This window comes from Petaurus breviceps, unplaced genomic scaffold (genome assembly GCF_028583685.1).
Source record: "Petaurus breviceps papuanus isolate PSGF00001 unplaced genomic scaffold, PetGlider_PUasm1.0 90919, whole genome shotgun sequence".
Classification (NCBI taxonomy): Eukaryota; Metazoa; Chordata; class Mammalia; order Diprotodontia; family Petauridae; genus Petaurus; species Petaurus breviceps.
The window spans coordinates 13,176,317-13,200,802 of NW_027187378.1; the positions used below are offsets into that span (position 1 = coordinate 13,176,317).

The 24,486-nt window shown below is 38.2% G+C and overlaps 1 protein-coding gene across 1 annotated transcript in view; it reads left to right on the forward strand.

Moving 5' to 3' along the window:
* CFAP61 (cilia and flagella associated protein 61) overlaps positions 1-24,486 on the forward strand; it is a 365,072-nt gene that overhangs the window by 70,885 nt on the left and 269,701 nt on the right. The window contains exons 9-10 of the mRNA XM_069075487.1: positions 20,140-20,213; positions 22,014-22,106. Of these exons, the coding sequence (XP_068931588.1) occupies positions 20,140-20,213; positions 22,014-22,106 (167 nt within the window). The remainder of the gene's footprint in view (positions 1-20,139; positions 20,214-22,013; positions 22,107-24,486) is intronic.

Genomic DNA, 24,486 nt, shown 5'->3' on the forward strand with positions numbered 1-24,486 from the left:
GTAACATAGTCAGAACTGTGCTTTAGGAATATTACATTGGTAGCTATTATTTTTAGAAGAATAATTGGAAACAGGATAGACTGGATACTGGAGACCAATTTCAGTAGTCCAGGGGAGAGGTACTAAAGGCCAGATCTGTGGTGGTGGCTGTGGGCATAGAGAGAAGTGGACAAATTTGAGAAATGTGGTGGAGGTAAAACCAACAATATTTGACAACTGATTGGATATATTAGGTGAACGATAGTGAGGATTCAAGAATTCAAAGCCAGGATGACTAGAATGGTGATGCTATCAGCAGAAATAGGGAGACTGAGACTAAGTTTTAGGGGTAAAGATGATGAATTTTGTTTTTGACATTTTGAGTTTGAGATACTTTTGTGACATCCAGTTGGAGATGTCTAACTGGTTTCTGGAGATTCCAGATTGGCAGGCAGAAAAGATATGAAGGTTGGATATATAAATATGAGAGTCATATGAATAGAGGTGATATGGAAGTTGATCAGATCATCCAGGAGGAAAGAGTAGAGAGAGAAAAAAGGAAAAAGCCTGGATTATATTCATAATTTGGGGAAAGATATAGATGATGATCCCGCAAAAGAGATTAAGATAGATGGTCACTTGGCTAGAAGGAGATCCACAACAGAACAAGATCAGGAAAACCCAGAGAGAAAAGAGGTATCTAGAAAGAAAGGGTGGTCAACAGTGTCAAATGCTGGGAGAAGTCAAGAAGGATGAGGATTAAGAAAAGGCCTTTGGATTTAGAAATGAAATGATTGTTGATGATGTTAGAAAAATACTTTTAGTCAAGTGGTGGGGATAGAAGCCATCTTGCTATGGGTTGAGAAGTCAGTAAGAAAGTATAAGCAAGAACCATAGACAACATTTTCTAACAATTTGGCTATGGAAAGGAGGAATGCTAATGGCTGTGTTACAGGAATGGGAATCTGAAGATCTTCCCTGCCTCTAGGCTCTTTGATAGGCTTAAGTGACTTTGAGAACCTTCCTTGATTTGAAAATATACTCTGCCCCCTAATAGACTGAATGTGGTCACATGGAGCCTGTGGTGGGAGGCTTGTTTTTCAGGAATGCCCACACCTTGTTACTTTGTGATTGGGGAGTGGGTCAAGAGGGTTGTGACATTCTCTGAGCCAGGAGAAGGCTATATATATATACCCTGATGTGAGGTTTTGTTTTGGGGCTCACTTTGAGAAGAGTTGTGTGATTTGACCAGACAAGAGACTCTGGGCAACCATTGCGTTCCCCCGGCCCCCACCTTCGAAAACCCAGATGTTGGTGCTTCCTTCTCTGGTAACTGACTAGGCATGGATGTAATGGTCAGACAGCTGGAAGCCTGTCTGCTGATCTGTTTCTCTGTCTGCTTGTAACTTCTGCTTGTAACTTGTTTGTATTCTCTGAAGTTCGGGGTGCTGAACTTTTCCCTCTGAACTAGGTAAATGACATATGTTTTATTAAAGCAAGTTTGTTAGCCCATTTTAAGTTGCTTTCCTTTAGAAAAGCAGAACTAAGAACCTGTGTTGGCAGCCACCCTGGGTATGCTAGGGTGCTTGCTTCTACAGGCTAATAGCTTGATGGGATAGTATGATCAAGTGAACTTTTTTTAGTATGGGATCTAGGCAAGATGGTAAGGAAAAGAGGCAGTCAGTAAGGAGAGGTATAGGACACTCTGTTAAACAAAGTTTTAATTCTTCACTGAGGCCTTAACAAAATCTTTTTATCAGTATCACCTTCTCCCAAACCAAGGTGGCTTCATCTAGAGGATCTTATTGCTATAGACTAATAAGCATATCCCATTAGAATTTTAGCATTGTTCTGATCTAGCCTCAACTTGCTTGTGATGCAAATATACCCAAATGGGGGAACCTGCCTTGATGAATCCCAAATAGGGGGCTTCCCTCCATCAGCAAAGGACTGACCATTCATTAGAATTATAGAATTGTAGGTTTAGAGATGAAAAGGACCTTAGAGGTCATTGATTCCAAACCCCCTCATTTTAAAGATGAGGAAACTGAGGCACAGAAAATTTCAGTGACTTGCCTACTATCACACAGCCAGTAATTGTATGAAGTAGGGTTTGAAATCCAGGTCTTCCTGACTTCATCTATGTCCCACACTCAGATAACTCTGTGAACGTGCACTCATAGTATCATAGTATCATAAATCCTGCTGATTCCCTATCATAAAAGCCACTTCAATTTGATTTGTTGCAGATATGTTCAGTACTTGCTCCCACTGTCCTTTTTTTTTTTAAATGAAAATTGTGTTTTTTTTATTAAGATCTTTCCTCACCTTTGCATTGAAGATATGAAGTATAAATGTGTACAGCATGTTAATCTAACTTAGAGAGTCTTATTGTATCATTTACAATAGAATTTAACATTTCCCTACCTCTTTAGCCTCAGCAACAAATGTTGGTGGTTAAACTATAATTATTGTCATGGTAGTTGTTTTGCAAATACTTATTATTACTTCTGTTATATGTTATGACCAAATAATGACCATGAAATAATGTTTGGGCATATGATAAAACACATTTTGCCAACTCCTTTATTTTCTTTTCCAAGAAATAGCTATGAGCCATCCTTCTATTTAACTACAATTTCTGACAACTTGTGAAACAAAGAGTAATATAATGGACCTCAGCCTCATACCTTTATGCTTCTTCAGTAGTGGGTGTAGAGTGACAGGAAAGAGGAAACAGGGTACTAAGAATAACACAGTTTTTAGAGAATCCATAAATATGAATTTTATTGTTTGTACTCAAATTGTGAGATCCTTGACCAATGACTAATGAATGGGTGTATTTGGCTCAAGAAGGCAAGAACTAGGAATAATAGATGAAAATTACAAAGAGGAAATTTTGAGTCTTATATAAGGGGGAATAATGTCTTTAGAAAGAAGTATTCAAAAGTAGAATGGGATTACCAGGAGACAGTGGGTTCCCTTTCATTGGTAGTCTTTAAGCAAAACCCAAATGATTGCTTGTTGGGTATGTTGTAAAAAGGATCTGTGTTCAGGTACAGTTTGGAGTAGAAGGCTCGTGTAATAATATCAAGTTAGCACCTTTGCTTTTTTGGATAGGGTTCCTTCATTATGTCAGGGAAATAATAGCAACAAAAACAAAAACAGCATTTTCCATTTGTATGGCAGGTTTTAAAGCACTTAGCACATATATTTTATCTTCACAACATTTCAATAAGATAAGAAAACTAAGACTCACAGAAGATAAGTGACTGGTGCAGGGTCACACAACTAATAAATGGCAGACCTATGATCCAGTTCCTCTTCAACTGCATAATTTTAACAATAATAAGAAACTAAGGGACCTGGAAGAAATCTTAGAAGTCACATCTTATGATAAATGGTTATTGAATGATACCTTTTTTTTAAAAAAAAATTAAACTTTGTTTTCTGAATGATATCCTTGTGGACAAGATGGAAAAATATGGCTATATGATCCTGCAGTTAGATGGGTTTATAGCTGAGCAGCCATACCCCAAATGTGTTGATTGAGGGATCATTGTCAATCTGGAGAGAGTTTTCTAGTAGCAGAACAGTGACTTATAAAACAATTGTATCAGCGATTTAGGTGAAAACATAGTAGCCAAATTTTTAGATGACACAAAAGTAGCTAATTCATATGGACAGTGCATTCAGGGCTTGAAAGACTATGAAAAGCTTAGATGATGAAACTAACCCAACCAGATGAAATTTAATAGGGATAAATGCACACAAATAGGATGGGTAGGGTTCCAGTTTGATGGATTTTAATTGACGATAAGCTCAATGTGAACCAACCAAGTAATGAAGCTACTACAATAGCTAATGAATTATAGGCTGCAATAGAAGTAATATAATATCTAGACCAAGAGAGATGATAAATAGTCCTACTGTCTTCTGATCTGATCATACCCCATGGGAAATAGTATGTCTACATCGGGAAGGGAGGGGGGGCACAGTACCATACTTTAGAAAAGACATTGACAAACCAGAGACATTCAGAGAAGAGTACCCAGAATGACAAGAATTTTGCAAACCATTTTATATTAAAAATGGTTGAGGCAGGGGCAGCTAGGTGGTGCAGTGAGTAAAGCGCTGGCCCCGTAGTCAGGAGGACCCGAGTTAGATTCCGGCCTCAGACACTTAACACCCACACACAAAAAAACTAGCCATGTGACCTTGGGCAAATTACTTAATCCCAATTGCCCTCCAAAAGGCAGAAAAAAGTGGTTGAGGCAACTACCCATGATTATATTGGAGAAGACTTAGAAAGGATATGATAGCTGGTTTCAGAAATTTGAAAGGTTGGCAGAGTCACAGGAATTAGAGAATTGAAAAGGGACCACAGAGGCCATCTAGTGTTTCTTGTACTTAAAAATGGAACCTCCTTATGAGGTACCTGACAGGTGGTCACCTAGACTTTACTCAAAGAACGCAAGTGAGCAGGAACCCACTACCTCCTGAGAAAGTCATTCATTCCACTTTAAGATAGCTCTAATTTTGGGGAAGTTTTTCTATACACCAACCCCATATCTAACTCTCATCATTTTCCATCTGCTGATCCTACTTCTTTTCTCTGGGGCCAGGCAGAACAAATCAATTATTTCCACACGAAAGCCCTTTAAATACTTGAAGACAGCTATTATGTTTTCATAAGTCACTTTTTTTTCCTTTTGGAGGATAATTGGGGTCAAGTAACTTGCCCAAGGTTACACGGCTAGTGATTTTTTTGTGTGTGTGAGAGTCTGAGGCCAGAACTGAACTTGGGTCCTCCTGACTCCAGGGCCAGTGCTTTACTCACTGTGCCACCTAGCCAAGTCATTTCTTCTTCAGACTAAACACCCCCAGTTCCTCCATTGATCCTTATATGACATGAACTTGAGGCCCTTCACCTTCCTAATCATCCTCCTCTGGACGTTCTTTATCTTAACAGCATCCTTCCTGAAAGGTCATTCCAAGAACTAAACACAATACTTGAGATGTGGTCTGACCAGGGGAGAACAGCGAAAGATGATCACCTCCTTATTCCTGATTACTGTGCCTCTATTAATGCAGTCTAAAATCGCATTAGCTTCCTTGGCTCAGAGAGCTTGCAGTATGCTAAAGAAGAAGACTTTTATTTGTTCCAGAGAGCATAACTAGGACCCATGAATGAAAGTTACAGAAGGATAGCAATCGGTGGAAAAACCTTCCAAAAATTAAAGCCATCCAACAATGTAACTGGCTGCCTCAAAAGCATTAAGTTGCCCCATCAGTGCAAGTAATCAGGCAGAAACTGTATATCAAAGATATTGTATAAACAGTTCCCACATTTGGGTGTGAGATTACAATAAAGAGCTTCTAAAGTGCCTTCTAACCCTAAAGTTCAGCAAACTTACACCCAGGGGGTTGCATGTACCTAGCAGGGACATACATACTCTTCTGCAGTGACCTTCAAAGCAAATCAAATGATTCAAATGAATATTTTTTTCCAACTGGCAGCACCAACAGCTCTGCTTAGTGTTTGCAAATCAAGCTGTGTCTTTTGCTAGATGCATCATCACAAACAATAAAGATTTTGGAATCAGAATTTAGCTGGCAATTTTCTTGATGATGCATAAGGCAAAATAGGACACAGCTTGCATTTCCACAGCTGTATTGGCATTGTCATATGTAATAGTTAAAAAAAAAACCCAAACAAATTTTTGTTAGTTAAGTAGGTCATCATGACCTGGGAAGCATATATCTCTGTTTTAAAAGAACCTTTCCATACATCAGTTTGGCTAATTTCTGTAAAGCTGTGGTTCCCAGTTCTCTTAAATCCCTGTAGAACTTTGTTTTCTCTTGGCAGGGAGAATATAATTTTGCTATAACAAAATCACAGAGCTGGCACAGGTAGGAAGAGGATCTCTAGTCTTCTGCATAGTCAGGGTAGATGTTGCCTATTTTAATTCTGAAAGTTCTCCAAGATGATATTTTCACAAAGTCTATGGGAAAAAAGATTTTAGAACCTCATAACTTTGTCTGTTAGGATGCACATCTTTCTGAAAGTTTGTTTCCTTTGATTCGATTTAAGCTTATTTTGTCTTATTCTATTCTCTGTGAAGATGGAAAACATCTGTTGCCAGTTTCCCTACATAACAACTCTCCCAAAGTGTAAAATTTGATTACTAAGGCAAGCCTTATTTACATTAAAAAGTACCCATTTCTTAAATTTTTCTTCTTAGGTCTCCTTATCCATCTCAGTGCCCGTTCTTGTTTCTCTTTATTTCTCCTGCACTGGGGAGTCTACACCTAAGCTGAACTATGTTCCAATAGTACATTGTTCTAGTTCATGTGTTTATCTTTTCAGAATATTTAAAAATCACAGTAATTCATCCCTCACTTGTGGTCTGTTGTGATTTCTTTCCCTTCCCTCTCCCCACTGCCTTCCTGTATTTGGAAGCCATAATTCCATTTCTTATAGCCATGAGGTTTCTTTTCCTTACTCTGATTCTACTTGTATTCCTAAAATGAAGCAGTGATCTGCACTTAGCATCATGCCTGGCACATTTTTTTTAGTTGTTTCAGCCATGTCTGAGTCTTTGTGACCCCATTTTCTTGGCAAAGATACTGGAGTGTTTTTGCCATTTCCTTCACCAGCTCATTTTACAGATGAGGAAACTGAGGCAAAAAGGGTTAAGTGACTTGCCCAGGGTCACACAGCTAGTAAGTGTCTAAGGCCATATTTGAACTCATAAAGATGGCTCTTCCTGACTTAAAGCCCAGTGCTCTGTCTACTGTGCCACCTAGCTGCCCATATGTAGTAGGTGTTTAATAAATTCTTGTTGACATTACCTGACACGTTGACATGTGCTTTGAGATCAGTCAGCCAAAAACCAAAACAAAACATTTTTTTAAGATGTATTGATAGTTGAGCCAAAACTTTCCCTTGATATTTCTGAGCAACTTCAGTTTTTTAGTTTACCATGCATTTATAAACACAGCAAGGCTGTGCTACTTCTTGATTTATTCCAATTAAATATGGTCATGAGTTTTATAACTATATCTCTAATTTGTCACTTTTCCCAGGGCATGCATCAGTCTTCCCAACTATGTCTTCAAAATTAATGATCATGAGCTGGAACCTATAATTTGATTCATTGACCAAAAAAAAAAGTAAAAATTTGTTCTTAGAGTTGGGCTCCAACCATAGATTATACCTCCCCAGGTAAATAATAAAGTATTGATAGCTAAGACAGCAAGGTACCCCAAGGAAAAGGCAAGAGGCAGCATTTTCTTTCCTTTATGAGATTGGTTTTTATTTTCACATCTCTTAGAAAATCATAATTGAGGGAGTGATGATAAGAGAATTAATGTGCTAAATTTTGTTAAACATGACTTTGTGATATTTACAGATAGCCTTGGTTTGGTGTTATCCTGGAAGGCAGTTCTACTATTCATAAGATGAAATATCCAGAGCTGGACATTTCCTAAGTTCAACTCCCTTATTTCAAAGATTAGGAAACTGAGGCCTAAAAGGGAGGGAGAAGGGGCCAGCAGCCTTGCCACCACCCAGACCAGCTGCTGACCGAAGGACAGGAAAGCCGAAGAACCCTATGAACAATAGCAGCCCCAAGACCAATTGTCCTGCTTCTCACCCAGGCCCCACAGCCATCATTTAAGGAAGCAACCTCTGTGGAGAAAGGCCCAACCCTCCCCACCTATTGTTGATCATCTGCCATCCACAGGCAAGCCAGCTGAAATAGCAAGGCATTCTGAGGCACAGCCTGGAAGCAATATGTGCCAGGCAGGTCAAACTACTGCCACTACTGTGACCACCGGCTCCAACCACTGACCAACTGCCACCAATAGGTAGGGACTATAGTCCCTGCTTCTCTGACAGCTATAATTTATAAAAATATAGAAGAGAAGGTTCTTGTCACCCAAGTCCTTGGTGCTGCCAAATGCTTCAACAACAGAAAGAGATAGAAATGAAACTAAAGATCTTCTTAGCATCTGCTTTGTTGCTATATCCTAAGGACCCTGGGATGCCATCTAACTTGAAGCTGAAACTTCCTATGAGTGTTGTCTTCTCCATTATCATGTGAACTCCTTGAGAACAGAAACTCTGCTTGTCTATTTTTTATCTTTGGCACCACTTAATTCAGTGCTTTGCAGATTATAAGCACTTAATACTTTTTCATTCATTCATTTATTCATTCAGCAACTGCATGCATGATTTTTGAATCAGCTTCATATACATCTCCCACAATATAAAGGCACACATAGATGGTGTGTTAATCACATTTGCAGAGGACATGAAAAACTTGGAGAGCTAATACATTTCATGGCAATGGGTCTCCAAAAGAATGCTGACAAACTAGAGCATTGGGCTGAATCTAGTAAGATGAAATTCAGTAGGGATAAATGTAAATACTCAAATTTGGGCAAAACCCATCAATTTCATAACTCTAAAATAGGGGAGACAGGGTTAGACAATAATTGTTTTAAAACATATCTGGTGGTTTTAATAGACTGCAAGCTCAATATGATTCAGCACTGTGATACAACAGACAGAAAGCTAACACAATTGAACTACATTGAGCAGCATAGATCTTTAGGAATAAGGAAATGGGTCTCAGTGTGTTCTGCCTTAATCAGACCTCATCTAGAGCATTGTTTTCAGTAATGGGAAGCTAAAAAGTGTCCGTAGGAGGACAGCCACGATGATGAAAGGGCATGAGGATGATGAGGCCATATGAGGATCAGTTAAAAGAAGTTTTAGCCTGTTCAGCCTGGAGAAGAGAAGACTGGATGGGGGGAGAAGGGGATGGACATAATAATTGCCTTGAAGAGCTATTATGCAAAGGAGGAATTATCCCACCTAACCCTGGAGTTCATGACCAGGAATAGTGGGAGGAAATTGCAAAGAGGCAGATTTTGGCTTAATGGCGGAAGAACTTCCCTAACAATTAGAGCTGTTTCAAAGTAGAATGTGCTGCCCCCATAGAGAATGGGTTCCTCCACATTTTTGTAGAACTTCAATCAGAGGTTGGCAAAAATATTATAGTAGGGATTCCTTTTATTTATGGATTTGGTTTTTATTTATGGGCTGAGGTCCCTTCTAACTCTCAATTTTTTTTTCAGTCTGTAATGAATGAAAATGACCTTTTCTGGTCATTTAAAATAATGCTGAATTTTCATCTTAAAGATTGTAGAAATAACAACAATCACAACTGACTTTATGTAAAATTTTTCAGTTTGTAAAGCACTTTATATTATCTTATTTGATCTTTGCAACAACTCTGCATATATTAGAGACATTATTATGCCCATTTTAAAGATGAAGAAATGAGGCTCAGACTTGTCATAGCTACATGACTGCTAAGTAACAAAGACCAGAGTCCTTTCCAACCTCTTTTAGAAATAAACAATGAACTATGCCAAATGTTTAAGAATATGCTGTATTTGATGAAATCAGGTGACTGGGAATGAAGATTCCTACTTCCATTTCAGCATTTAAATGATTTGTACTATCACTGTGGGCAATAACATACAAAAGTCAGGATTAATTTCACAATAATAAAAGGATAGATTTATTTTGAGGTCTTTGAATGGATTTTTAAAAATTTATATGATTACTATGTTTTTATAATATGTTCAGCTACTAAGGTGCCTGATTTACAAGTTCATGAATTTTGACAGAAGGTGTTTTGTGACTTTCAGGAGAGGGAATATAAGTCAGATTTCTCCCAGAATATTCACAAATAAATAGTCCTTTTATTTACACATTATGGTAGATTTTTCTCTTTTTATGTTAGATGAGAGGCTGTAGTTTGTTGTTGTTTTCTGTTTCCAAGTGTGCAACTGAACAATAATAATGAAAGATTATGCAAAAATCCATGTTAAAATAATGTTGATATGCCACTTGTGTTACAAGATAATTACAGTAATTTGACTATTGCTCCATATGAAGTCAGGAGCTAGTTGCTAGCAAATACTGGGATAGGGGTGATTTAAGGGATTTTCATTAGAACTGGCTTTTGGATCCTGCTGACTTTTCTCTTGAAATGAGTTTCTCACAAAGAATCCTTCATATTTTCCTTGAATAAATTGTTATAATGTTAGATTATTTGCATCATGATCTCTAAAAGGTTTTTTTTTTATGTGAACATACTTATATCATCTTGAAAATTCTTAAAATAGTAAAGTACATACCAAACCAAGCTACTGAAGGGACACAAAATAATATTTTAGAATTTGGCATCCCTGAGGCCAGTTAATAAGGTTGATTCTCCTTGTGCCTAAATTGGTAACTATAGGTAAAACAATCCAGCTTCCAAAGTAACAAATCTTAACATCCACATAATAAGGAATCACATGTTCAGTTGATAAGTGCAAGCTTATAGTTCTGCAAGCACTCCCTCTCCCCCCACCAAGGACTGCTCAGACAGGTCATAGATATATGCAAAAAGCACAGAGGCACAAACCACAGGAAAATGTAATATGTTAAAAAAAAAATCCACCAGGAATGCTCATTACTGCCCTACCCAGTTCAAAAATCTCTCCAAATTATGGTCCTATATTCTTGATAATTTTAAGCTTCCAGGGCTGCACACTTGCACTGGGCCATGTCTGCTTGGGGCCTTGGAAGTCTGGTTGCCCATCTGTATCCCCAGTAAGGGCTTCGTTCTGATTTGCACTCACCAATAGAATTGTCAGATGTCTTTAATAAGGGTCTAGACTAGGGGCTACATGTGGCTTCAAGGCCACAGGTTCCCCACCTCTGCTCTAGGTCCTCTAGGATCTCTAGGAGCTGTCTATACTGATACAGCTCCATCCAATTCAGTTCAACAAGCATTTATTAAATGTCATTTATGTGCAGTCCCTGAGGATACAAAGAAAAAAAAAGAAATAGTTCTTGGCTTCAGGGACCTTATGTTTTATTGGAGAGAAACGACCTTCAAACAGCTAATATTACTCGTTCACACTTATGTTGTACTTTAAAGTGTGCAGAATCCTTTACATACATTGCCTCTCTTTATCCTCCCAACCCTGTAAGGCAGGTGCTATTATTATCCTCACTTGAAACATAAGAAAAGTCAGGCCCTGCAAGCTTGAAGGACTCACCCAGGGTCCCATAACTAGAGCAAAATAGGTGCAGAATCAATACAAAATAATTTCTTGGGGGTGGGGAGAGCAGAGACAAAGTCGGGAGGCTGAATTTGAATGTAACCTGAAAGGGAAAGAAGTATTTCAAATGGGGAACAGGAGGAGGGAGAGCATTCTAGGCATGGTGGATGGCTTGTGCAAAGTCACAGTGGCGCAAGGCTGAGTGCAGGGTACTAGGCAGTAGCAATAGTCTAGCTGAACGATAAGCTAGAATGCAAGCAAGAGAGTGTAGCCAGGTTGTGAAGGGCTTTCCATGACGAATGATGCTGTGGGCATTTGAAGTGAAGACCTGGGAGAAGGAGCCAACAATGGATACCCTCAATTTTCTCACTAAAATGTAAGATGAGATGCTGCACAAACTTCCTGCCAGCCTCAAGTTGTTCTGCCCCAGAGAACAGGGAGGAGCTCAGAAGGTGGTATCAATGAGCCCTCTGGGTGCTGACCTCTGACAGAACCATGGCTGCCTGATTCTTTGATAGCTCTGAACCGAAGACTTCACGTAATTTGATACCACCCTCTCCCAGGGGCACTCACAACACAGGGGATCAAAAACTTGGATATTTAGGGAAAGCCACCAAGGTAACCAGACTCCCTGACACCATAGTCTCCCTGGCTCTCTTGCTCTTCTTTCTGACAAAACACTCAGCTCTCTAGTCACAGTTCAAGGAAACAGCTTAGGAATAGCAGCTCAGAGGCTTGGGCCTCCCCAGCTTTCATATGCTATCTACATAAAGCCTCATGTTGGGAGATAGGCTGATAACCTCCTTGAGCTATTGGCAGCAACCGTTGTCTTATTCCCATAGCTCAACTGCTCTGCTTCCCTAACTGTGCTAACACTGGTCCACATGGCCATTTTTTCATTAGCATCCTTTCATAACAACTGATCAGAAGAAATTTCACCTGAAATTGAAGGGAAAAACTATTGTAGAAACCCAAAATAATTATGGAGACAGTATGAAGCAAAAAAAGTTTTAAAAAAGCAGCTAGGGGAGATGTATTCTGAAATGCCCCCTTACTATATTTTTCTTTTGTGTGAGGGTAAATATAGTCAATGAGTGCTGTCATAGCAGGGGGGGTGTCAGGTGTGTGGCTTGGAGAAGGCAGAATAGACATCTCTAGTTCCCCCCCCCCCACTACTTCTCCAAGGGACACTAATTCTTTCTAGGAAGCAAAACAGGAGGGAAGTAAAAAAGGGCTAAAAGTTTGTCCACTCTGCTCTCCTCAGAGAGCAGAGGTCCCTGCAGAGAGCAGACTATAACAGTAGTGTTAGTCTAGGGGATGTGATTTTTAGGTCCAGTCTATCTTCTGACAGCTGTTGAAATAATGGTAGCAAGACCCCAAGCTTTATATCTAAGGCTTAACTCCTTTCTTACCAAATACCAGATCCACAATGAACACAATACAGGAATTATTGAAGAAACCAATTTATCCAATTTGATGGCAAAACAGAAGTCAGAGAAAGTATACCTATAAGAATATATTCAGGACAATACAGAGCTCTTCCACTGGGAGCTTGGCAACTCATCTTGACTTGGAGAGAGCCTAGTTCTTCAGCCAAGGATGAGTTCTTCAGTGTAGCAAGTTGGGGCTAGGAATATGCCAGCTCCTCTCATATTAGCTTCTTCCCAGTGTTCTTTCCTTCAGTAACCTGAAGTGGAGTTGGCATCTTCCATCTTTTCTCTTGAAAAGCTAGAAGCTAGAAGCACCTAAATCGACTGCAGAGCCTGAAGCAATCTTGAAGCAACTTGAAAGTTTGAAGAAAACTGGATAGACCCTTGAGATCAGAGACTAGAAATCGGTTTAAAAAGTGAAGAATTCTCCTCTCTTCTGCTTTTTCCAACTGTGTCCCACCCCTCAGATAGTTTGTAGAGCATTGATTTCCACCAATAAGGAGAGAGTCCAAACCATTGGCTTTGATACGCGGTTGCAAAGTTATATAACATAATTCTGAGGAAATAAAAAAATAAAATGGCCTTTTTCTTTTCTCTTCCTGGATTTTCTTTCTTCCTTGGGTTTTTGAGGCACAGTTCTCTCTTCTGGTTCTCCTCCTACCCATCTGGCCAGCCTTTCTCAATCTTCTTTGCTGGATTATTTTTTGTATTCTGTTTCCTATGTATAGGCATACCCCAAGACTCTTCTCTGGACCCTTTTTTCTTCTCTCTCTATGTACCCTCTTTCTGTGATCTTATCAGCTCCTATAGATTCAATTACAATTCCTATGCAGATGACTCTCAGATCTATGCATTCATCAATCTTCTCTCCTAATCTCCAGCCCTGTATCACTAACTCCCTGCTGGACCTCTCCACCTGGGTGTCACATAAACATTTTATAGAATCTGTGGTTTAGAGAAGGGACATCAGAGGCCATCTCTTCAAGCCCTTTCATTTACAGTGTAGGAAACTGCGGGATAGGAAAGTCACACAGATAGTAAATGACAGAAGAAGGATTTGAACCCAGACCCTCTGACTCCAGTGCCACTCTTCTTTCTACTTTATCACACTACCTGAACACGGACAAGATATGGAATTCATTATCTTTTCTATTAAACCCATTCCTATTCCTAACTTTTCTACTTTTGGTGAAGGCACCATCACCCTTCTAGTCACCCAGGTTGGACACCTTACAGTCATCTTCAACTCTTCCCTCTCTTTCACTACCCGCCTCCTGTAGCCATTCGGCTGCCTAGTTTTGTTGATTCTAGCTCTGTTATGCCTTTTCTCACCCACCTCTTTCTCTTGACTCAAATGGCCTCTGCCCTAGTTCAGGCCCTCATCCTCTTTCACTCCCATCAGGTCTCCCTGTCTCCTCTTTCCTCCACTGCATCTTTCACATAGCATTTGTATTTCTATTCCTAGAACACAGGTCTGATCCTGTTATCCCAAGCATCAAGAAGTGTCAGTTTCCTTGTTGTCTCTAGGATAAAATACAAATTCCTCAGTTTGGCATTTAAAACCCTTTGTATCCTGGCACCAGTTTATCCCACACTGATTTTATACCACTCTCCGTCCTGCAGTGATTCTTCCCTAGGGAATTTAACTTGCTTGAGCAAGGAGGCTTACTTGCTTGATAACATGAGTGGTATCAAACTCAAATAGAAACGAATCTCTTCATTCTCTTCATACCTCATATTGACTTAGAAAACCACAAGTTAACATTATCTATGTTGTATCATATTTTTATTTATTTTGTTAAGCATTTCCCAATTAAATTCTAATCTAGTCTGACATTTCTGCTGTATATGACATTCCATCTCCCTCTTCTTCTCCTGGATTTCCTAGCCCCTTTCATTACTGAGCTCTAATACCTTCTCATATATGGACCCTTCCTGATCATCCCTTTTCCTCCCCTGTTAGCACTGTTCCTTTAGCCTCAAAATTACTTTGTATTTCCCTTGTATATATTTTGCACTGGTTTATCTGTGTATATATATATATTATTTGTCACCTCCACCCCATCACCTAATAGAATTTAAGTTCCTTGAGGTCAGGTACTGTTTCATTTTCATCTTTATATTTACCAGTATCTATTACAACACCTTGAATATAGCAGACTCTGAATAGATGCTTGGTGAATTAAGTCAAAATATGTTTGCTAGATCACTATTGGTCACTGTACATTTTAACTTCATGACTTACTCAGTAGTAGCTGTTCATTAAATGTTTTTGACAGACTTGCCAGTTACAAAAGCTGAAGTGGGGCTAATAGAGATTTTATTATCTGCTGTGGAAACAAATGGAAACATGGAAGAACCCCAGTGACTGCCTTGTTGACAGTCACAGCACCATACTTCCTGGGGCAAGAAGCCCAGTACATTGACTTAGAACCCTGAAGCTCTTTGGCATGGAAGACTACTGTCTCCTAAGCTGATGACACCGAGATTCCAAATCATCAGTGTTGCACAGGCATATGGCAAGTCAGGGCTGTACCCTAGAACAGAAAGGACCTGGCATGGGAAATGAAAACCTGCAGCACTTGAGGTCCCAAGTTTCCTGTTCCTATTAAAGAGATTTATTTATTGTCTCAAGGCTTTTCAGCGTAGGAGATATATGCCGAAGGGCCTTTGCTATCACAATATTCTATAGCAGTCACACACAGAGATCGACCTTTCTTATTTCCATACAATTAATCACTTGCTTAAATGGTACTGTATATTTTTCTTTGGTTGTTAAATGTTGTCATCACCAGCTTCCTCTTTAGAAGCTGTGAATATTTTTCAACTATAATGTTAGATGTTGGGGATATAAAGAAGCATAAGGCATAGATTCTGCCAAAAAGGGCTTATTGTTTACTTGGTGAATCGAGACATTTTCCTAAAAAGAAAAAACAAAAATACAAGATAACATGTTAAGCACTGCATAGGCAATACAATTTAGTATATAGTTCCTCCACTAGACTATCACTCCTTAAAGATGAGGACCACCTTTTGCTACATTTAATTCCCTAGTATATGTAGTTAAACACTGGGTGCAGACAATTGTTGACGCTTAGTAATTGAACATTAGAAATGTGGTCAACAATCTAGTAAGAAGCCATTAAAGATTGTCTTTTTAAGGAGTAAACGGGAATAACTGCCCTCCAAATCCAAAGGTGTTAGTAAGCTTATAAAGAGAAAATATTGGAGGTGATGGGTAAAGGTCTTTCAGAAAGACCCCAGTCTGATCCTTATCTTGAGGTGGAGAACCTTGGTATTTGAAGGCAATGCCATTGGAAACCAAGCTATGATAGGGTCTCTCCCGAGGGAAAGACTTCAACTAAGGTCCCAGTAGCAGATTGTGTCTTTTGCCTGATTACCAAACCATAGAAATTACAAAAATACAGAGAAAGTCATTAACAGTAGGTGGAATATTTGGAGACTGTCCAAAGAAAGTCCTGTTCTGATGCCTCATTGTAGTGTACAAATAACTTGTGTTCTCAAAGTCTGTTCCAGGAGAAAACAAATTGACAGTTTCTATCAATATGAAATGTTACAAGTACAAGGACCCAATGACAGACTGTCCCTAGCTAAATACTAAATCTTTTACTAGAGTACTAGCCACTAGATGATGAGGTTTTTTTTTGGAGGGATGGGGAATATGGAGTTGTAAATTGTGATAATATTCAAAATGGCCCTAGGAGCAGGAGTCCCACTTCTACTTCTACAATAATGATGGCAAAATAACAGAAATGGACTGAGGGCTGTAGAAACCATAGTTCTTAGATTGAGAAAGTGGAAGTTTTAAATGAAGAAAACTAAGGATATAGCATGATTTTCCCTCTACCTCTTTCCTTGGTCTTATTTCTTTAAGACTCCACTCAAGTACCACCTTCTTCTTGAAATCTTTCTTGAACCCCCAGTTGCAAGGCTTTCCTCCTCAAATTGCCTTGCATTCAGTATCTGTGTACACACATTCAGAAGTATATATGCTGTCTTCCCATTAGAATGTAAGTTCCTCAAGAGCAGGGACTGTCTCACTTTTGGCTTTGTATCCCTGTGCTTAAGAGAGCCCATGACACCTAGTAAGCACCTAAATGCTTTTTGATCTATCAGTCTATGCCTTTGTTTCCTTTTAAGCAGATTTTCCTAGAGGAAAGCCATCCTATTGAAAAACAGAAATCTTTTTTTAAAAAGTTTCTCATTGTTAACTCTGAACAGGTGGAGTTTCTAAGATTGTTGCTTAAATGCTCTCATCTGGGGAACTTCCTATTGATTATCAACCAGATTTAGTTAGCTTCTGGAAAGGGTATTTGCAAAGCAGGTGTAGTAAGGGCAGTTGTTAGAGGAACATTCCTCCTACAGGAAGGCACACTTGCATACATGAGGTTCCTGGAGCTCAGGCTTAGGGAACATATTTGGACAAAGGATGAACTTACTGCTCCTTGTTACTGAAAGCTTTATTCTCTCTTTGTAGAGTTCTCATAAAGTTCCTTTTAGGTTGCTCTCCTGAAACTTCCTTGGTGGGTCAAGTTTGCCCTTGGTTTCTCTCTCAGTCCCTGATAGAGATACTTCCACCAGCTACTGCTGCTCTGGGGGCACCATTTCTAACTTTTAGAAGTTCATAAGGTTGTCACCTGATCAATGGGCCAAGGAAAGAAGCTCAATATTCCACTCACCCCCAAGAGAATTTTCCCCTCTGGAGTTCTTCAACACTGGATTTGACAACCTCTAGACTGACTGATTTGCTGCTGGAATGCAAACTTTTAAACTGGCTTACTGTGTTATACGTAGGCTCAGAGGAGTGTCTGAATTTTCAGACAAACATAAGACATTTCTCACCTGGCATCTGTTTTCATCTAATCTTCAAAGCCCTGTACTTCTTCCAAACTGATTAAGTATTTGTTCAAACCCAGTTTACAACTTTGATTGATTCATTTGAGAAGTTTGGGCCTTCTGTTTCTACCTTAATTAGAGTGGAGGTAGAGACCTTCATTTCTGTTCTTCATCTTTTTCTTTTAATGTGTAGTAATATTCTAGTATGCTGATATACTAGTTAATTCATCTATTCCCCAGTTATTGGGCAATGTTTTTTGTTTTGTTTTGTTTCCTATCATAAATCATGCTGTTGAGAGGAATGTTTTTGTGTGAGTAGGTCTTTTCTTCCTACCAATAATCCATTTAGGATGTAAACCTAATAGTGCTAGGTCAAAGGGAATTAATATTTTAGTAACTTTTATTGTATAACTCCATATTGTTTTCCAAAGTGGTTGGACCAGTTCATTACTTTCCCAGAAGACGATTACAATGCCTATTTTCCCATGCCAACTTCAAATCGTTTATCTTGTACCATCTTTGATGATTCAAAAGGTTTAAGATGCTACCTTAGAACTGTGTTTCTTTCTTTGTTACTGATTTTGAACATTTTTTTCAGATGACTGTTGGTAGTTTGTGTTCCATTTTATTAAACTAGGGCATTTTTTCCCCCAAGATTATGCTGCCATTTTCAGCCTCTTGTAAGTAGATGCCAAGTTCTGCAGGTGACATAAACAAGCAAATCTCAATGAAATTTTGTGTAATCAATCATGTTAGATTTCATTTCTGTGCTGCATAGTACTACTACAGCACCTTTCATCTGAAAATCTTGGAGCACATTATGAACATTAACTAATTAAACTTCACAAAACCCCAGTGACCTTGGGAAAGGGATATAGAGGATCACTTCACCCACTTCTGAAATGCAGCCACCTCAGGGGAGGAACGTGGCAGCTGCTTAATAATGCACTGCAACCCTACACAACACTTTAGTTGAGGTAATTACTAATTGTAGTTAGTAATTGCCATGAATATTAGGCTGTCAAATATTTAAGTCACCTGTATCTTGAGTTCATTACAAATCCAATTTGTTTCTTTAGTATTTGGGAAGGAAAAAAAGTCTTAGGTTGTATTTTTTATAACATGTTCTGGTGTTTTGTCACAAACTTAAAACGGGAAAGTGCCCTATTTGAAAAAAAAATAATGTAATATCTGAACTTGTAATATTACTTGTGCATCTCTTTTAGGTTCAAAGGTATGTTTCTTTTCTGCTGTCTTATAGAAACTAGAAACCTCATGTAGGAAATATAGAACTGTTCCACTGACTGATTCCTCCCTTGACAGTCAAATATAATTTGATTAGACAAGAGAGGTTCAAATGATTGGGAGAATTTAACATTTTATTTTCCTCAAATCATTTTCCTCAAGAGATTCTCCTTCTCTTCTTCTGTCAGAAATACTATCCTCCATATGCTAGAAGCAGCTCTTCATTCTGTCCTCAATTTAATAATTCCTTTTATCTGCTCTCCATAAATTCCCTCAGGATATTATTTTTCTCTTATTGGTCTCATCTTATTTCTTTAACATCTCTTTTTCAGAAATAAATGTTAAGACAGAAATGTAGCTAGTGTCCATTTGGGGCTCAGAAACATCCAGGGGACCCATTCTGCTTGCTAGCATTAGGCATTAATAGAAATGGAAAAGCAGAAAGAAGAGAGAATCCAAGAGGTGCTTTTGAGCCTAAAAGGTGTTCATTGCCTCAGTACAAAATAAAAAGACAATACCTTCTCTCAAACTGGCAGCAGGTACTGTTGAGTCTCAGATGAGCCCCCAGGATCTGTATTGCAGCTGCTACTGTACTTCAAAGATGCTATAGCAGCTGGACAAAACATCCTGGGGCTGAGCTGATCTGAGCCCCAAAGGCAGGCACCAGATGTCATGGCTCAGAAATACCAGTGGCGTGAGAAACAGGTACGTAATAAAATAGGGTGGAAAGGAAGGAGAATGAGATAGGAAGGAACAAAATTAGTCACAGTGCTGCTCTTTCTCTGATTGTTATCCCAACAATTGCTCAGGCCCCAGATGCTATGAAACATTTATAGAAAAGAAAGAGGAAGAGCAAGATTTCTTCACCAAAACAAGAAATGATACTTTGTTTTAGTAAAATATATAGGATTTTTAAAAATGATTTTGATTGTAATGAGCCCCCCAAACCTTGAAAGTATACCAGAAAAAGATTGCATGTGAAATCATAAAATTTACGTGGACAATTTACTTTTTATGTACTTAAAAAATATAATAAAATCAACATATGACTTTCAAAGCTATCCTATTTGTCTGTGTTTCCTTCTGAACTTCTGCCTGTGGATTTGTAAAAGGTACATCACAAACTATCTGGGGGTTATAGTACTTATTTATACATTTTAAAAAGTTAAAATAAGGTGTATAAAGCTCTAATTTACAATAAACTGTACCCCCTTTGATTTAAAAACTGAAGGAAAATAACCCCCCATTTGATCCTTGACAATCAATATGTTTAACATAACCAATTATGACAATATATCCCATTCTTAAAAATATTTCAAGAACATTTTCTGAAAGGGCAATTTTTATAAATTCTGATTATCATAAAGTCTAAGCTAATGTAAAATTAATATTTTAACAATTATATAGATATTGAATATATACTTTATTTTCTATTATAATTTGGATATTTATCATTTGTATTACACATTGATTTAATGTGACTTTTTCCCCCCAGCAGTGGAAAATGAAAGTGTCCAGACGATCCAAAAAATAGATGAAGAGCCAGCAGAACATGATATACATAGTATGGTAATTAAAACAATTAATTGCAATATAAAATATGGAACTTGTATTATTTACTAGAAACTGTTTACATGTTTATAACAGACAAACTAGAGGTTTATCTATTTTATTCAAGTACTATATTTCAGAAATGTAGCCACACCCTCTTCCTCCTTTTGCTTCCTCATTGCTCTGTCTCTCTATCAGCAGTTCCTGGGGATTATGTTAGTTGCTGCCTAAAGTGAAAACCTTTAGTTTTAAAGTGAATAGTTCCTAACTAATGAAGAGTGATTATATATGAAAAATTATGTATAGCTCTCCTCCTGTCTATCCAGCCCCTATGAGATGGGGATCTACAGGTATCCAGCCTCCCCACCCTGCCTCAGAATTTGTGGGAGCTATCACTAGTCTCTCTGCTGCTCTGTCCCCTCCCTCTAATACTAATATTACGTTCCTGGCAGGTTTCCTACTCCTGTTAACTAGCAGGTAAAATATCAATAGAGAGCAGGGAGTGGATTAAAGTTGGAATATATAGATTTGGAAATCTTCTCCATAAAGTTTACAAATAAAGCTAAGGTGATGAGATTACCAGGGGGAGAGTGTAGAGAAATGAGGAATGAGGACCAAACCTTGTTGGACACTCATGCTTAAAGGTCAGGTGGAAAATGATAAAATATTGGAAACTGAAGAAAGAACAGTGAGACAAGTATGTAGTAAACTAGGACATAATGATATCATGAAAGCCATAGATCCTGAAGGAGGGGATCAGCCACATTGTTAAATGCTACAAAGACATAAAACATATTGAGGCCTGAAAAAAAATAGGTCATTGGATTTGACAATTAGATCATTGGCCTCCTTGAAGAGAGCATTTTCAATAGATAGATAGGGATGGAAGCCTGAACATTATTCTAGGATGAGTGAAGATGGCTATACAGTCCAGAATGACACGCTAGTCAGAATACATCTGAATCATTCAGTTTAATTTTGGATGCTGCATTTTAGGAAGGACATTGACAAAGGCATCCAGAGGTCAGTGGGGATGATGAGCACATTAGAGAATGTGCCATGACAGGTACAATTAAAACATTTGGGGATGTTTAGCTGGAAGAAGAGAAGAATTAAAGGGACATAATCAGTGTCTTCAATTATTTGAAAGTTGTCATATTGAAGAGAGATTTGATTCCTGGCCCCCAATAACCACAGTGGAGTAGACATTGCAGCTAGGATGTGAGGACAACTTCCAACAATTAAAGCAGCCCCAGAGGGGAAAAGGCTACCTCAGGAGACTGTGGGTTCCCCTCTTCCCTCAGGCCCCTGACTGGAGGATAATGAAAATTTGTTGGGATTATTGTAAAAAAAAATATTCATCCAGTACAGGTTGTACCAGAAGGCTTCCAAGGTCTCTTTCAACTGTGAAATTCTGTGATTCTGAATGTAACAGGGATGGGGTGAGGGCAGACTTATATCATTATATTATGGGATATATTCTGTTGATAGTACTAAAGGTTCTGCATCACTTTTCTTAACATATTCAAACTATATCATAAGTTAAATAGACTTTTTGTGGGTTGACTTTGCAACCTTGCTATTTTGATGGGAAAAATTTGTTCCAAGTTCCAGAAAAACAATTTCTCAACATATTTGAAACATAACCTGCTATAAATGAGTAACTGCCTTTATATGAATGTAATTTATGTTGGATGAAGTGGAAATGTGAAATGTAATATAGAAATACTTTATTAAAGTTTTGAGATAAGTGCAAAAAAACAAAGACAAGGACAATATTATAATTATCATCAACTCTTTTGCCATTCTCCTGTTTAGGAAGAAGATGTTAAGGAAGAAGTCCTTTTTGAATACCTGCCTGAACCTTCTTCTTTGTCAGCAAGTGCAAGTGATAGCATTCGTGAATCATATGTAAGATTTGATGAAGTCATTTGAAAATGGGTTTTTAGGTCATTTGCTCATCCAAACAAACAATTGAGCAATTCCTACTCGAGTGCCTTTGTTCTTGCAATTTTCCCACCTGGAATATTCCCCACCACCAATGCAGATAGCCCCTTCTTCCCTCCTAATCCATATCTGTTACCACTTTCAAGACCCAGCTTAAAACTCATGACCTCTTTTATTTGTTCAACTAACATCTATTAAATACATTCACCAAGTCTCCTCCAATTAATCTACAGCATTGTTATCACTATGATCTTTCATAGGAACAAGAGAACCTGAATTCAAATTCTTTCTGCAACTTAGAACTTTTGTGACCTTGGGCTTAACCTCTTTGACTCTCAATTTCCTCATCTGTAAAATGAGAGGGTCAGGTGAGATGATGTCTCAGGTCTCTTCCAGCTCTAAATTTATAAACCTGTGATTCTATGATGCATATTTTATTTCCCCAACTCAATTATTAACAATTCCTTCAAAGGAAACATGACTTGGAATGCCCTAGGAGCACATACTGCCACCCCTCCCTCTCTCTCTCTCTCTCTCTCTCTCTCTCTCTCTCTCTCTCTCTCTCTCTCTCTCTCTCTCTCTCTCTCTATATATATATATATATATATATATATATATATATATATATATATACATACATAGAAATAGATATTTACTGACCAGTGTTTCAAGCAAATTTTAATGATTCGTGCTTTTGCGACATTTCTATGATGCATTTAATTATTGGATTAAAAATGCTAATAGTAAAATTTTGAGTAAATGGCTATTATTTAAATGATTTTTTAAACTATGACCTCAGGGGTGGCTAGGTGGCACAGTGAATAGAGCACCGGCCTTGGAGTCAGGAGGACCTGAGTTCAAATCCAGCCTCAGACACTTAACACTTACTAGCTGTGTGACCTTGGGCAAGTCACTTAACCCCAATTACTCTGCCTTCCCCCCTCCAAAAAAGCAAACATATATATAATATATATATATCATCTTGCAATCTTATTCCTCCCACAGGATTCCTATGGTTTATACACACACACATATGCATGTATAGCATGTATATGTATATATAGCTCCCAATAACATGTAAACATTTTTAATATTCATTTTTAAACATTTTGAATTCCAAATTCTGTCCTTCCTGCCCTTCCCCCATACCTTGAGAAAACAAGTGATATATCAATTATATATGGAAGTCATGCAAAACATATTTCCATGTTGGATATTTTATGAAAGAACCCCCCCCAAAAAAAAAACCCAAGAAAAATAAAGAAGTGAAAAAGGATGCTTCTTCAATAAGCACTTAGAGTTCATCAGCTCTCTCTCTAGAGGCAGGTAGCATCTTCCACTATGGGTCCTTTAGAATTGTCTTATATCATTGCCTTGATCACTCCTGTAGTTTTTTTTAAAGGGTTTCCATGTTCCAGAGAAATAAAACAAGAAAGGAAAAAATTTGACTTAAGGGTCAAAGAAAGTATTTGTGGGCTCTTGACTTTTAGGTCAGGGCCATAAAAGTTACAAGTTGCAAAGACAGTATATTATTTGCTCCAAGATCCCTACTCCCATTGGATTTGGTTTTGTATATGATGGGGGGGGGGGAGGGCATTGCAATGTAAGAGAGTCAACTAAAGATTTTCTTGTACATGTTATTATGATTAGGTTTGTTTATTTGGGAGGAGTGGTTTTTACACTCACTGGGATAAGAGGTTCAGAGCTTTGGGGATTAAAGAGACCTTAGGGGTTGGTTATCTGGTCCAACCACTTCATTTGACAAATGAGGAAACTGAGGTTCAGAGAGTTTAAGTAGCATGCTCTAAATCACACGTGAGTTGTAAGAGTAGTGTAGGATCAGATGAGATCATATATGTGAAGTGTTTTGTTAACTTTAAAGTGCTATGATGTCAGTTTATTTTATTAAATTTTGACACTAGTTGTGTGACCACCAAACTTCAGTTTATTTATCATGTAAAATGGGGTTTAATAATACCTGCAATACCTGCCTCTCAACATTCTTTTGAGGTTTAAATGAGAAAAAATATGTAAAGTGCTGTGCAAAATTTTAAACACTGTGCATCAATGTGCCTGTTTTTTTATAATTAAATTTAATATTTTTAAAGCACCTACCATATTCAAGGCATTGTACCTTGAACATTAGGTATACAAACTTAATGCCTCTTCCTGTGTTACTACCCTCAATTTGAATTTATGTTCATGGGTTGGACACCCAGAGGGCAGCTGCTAATCTCTAGTTATAGGGATATTCTGTGAGTCCACACTTTTGACACTATAGCTCACTATCTGACCCCCACTAATAGCTAAAAATACAATTCGCTCAAAGCAATGGCATTTACAC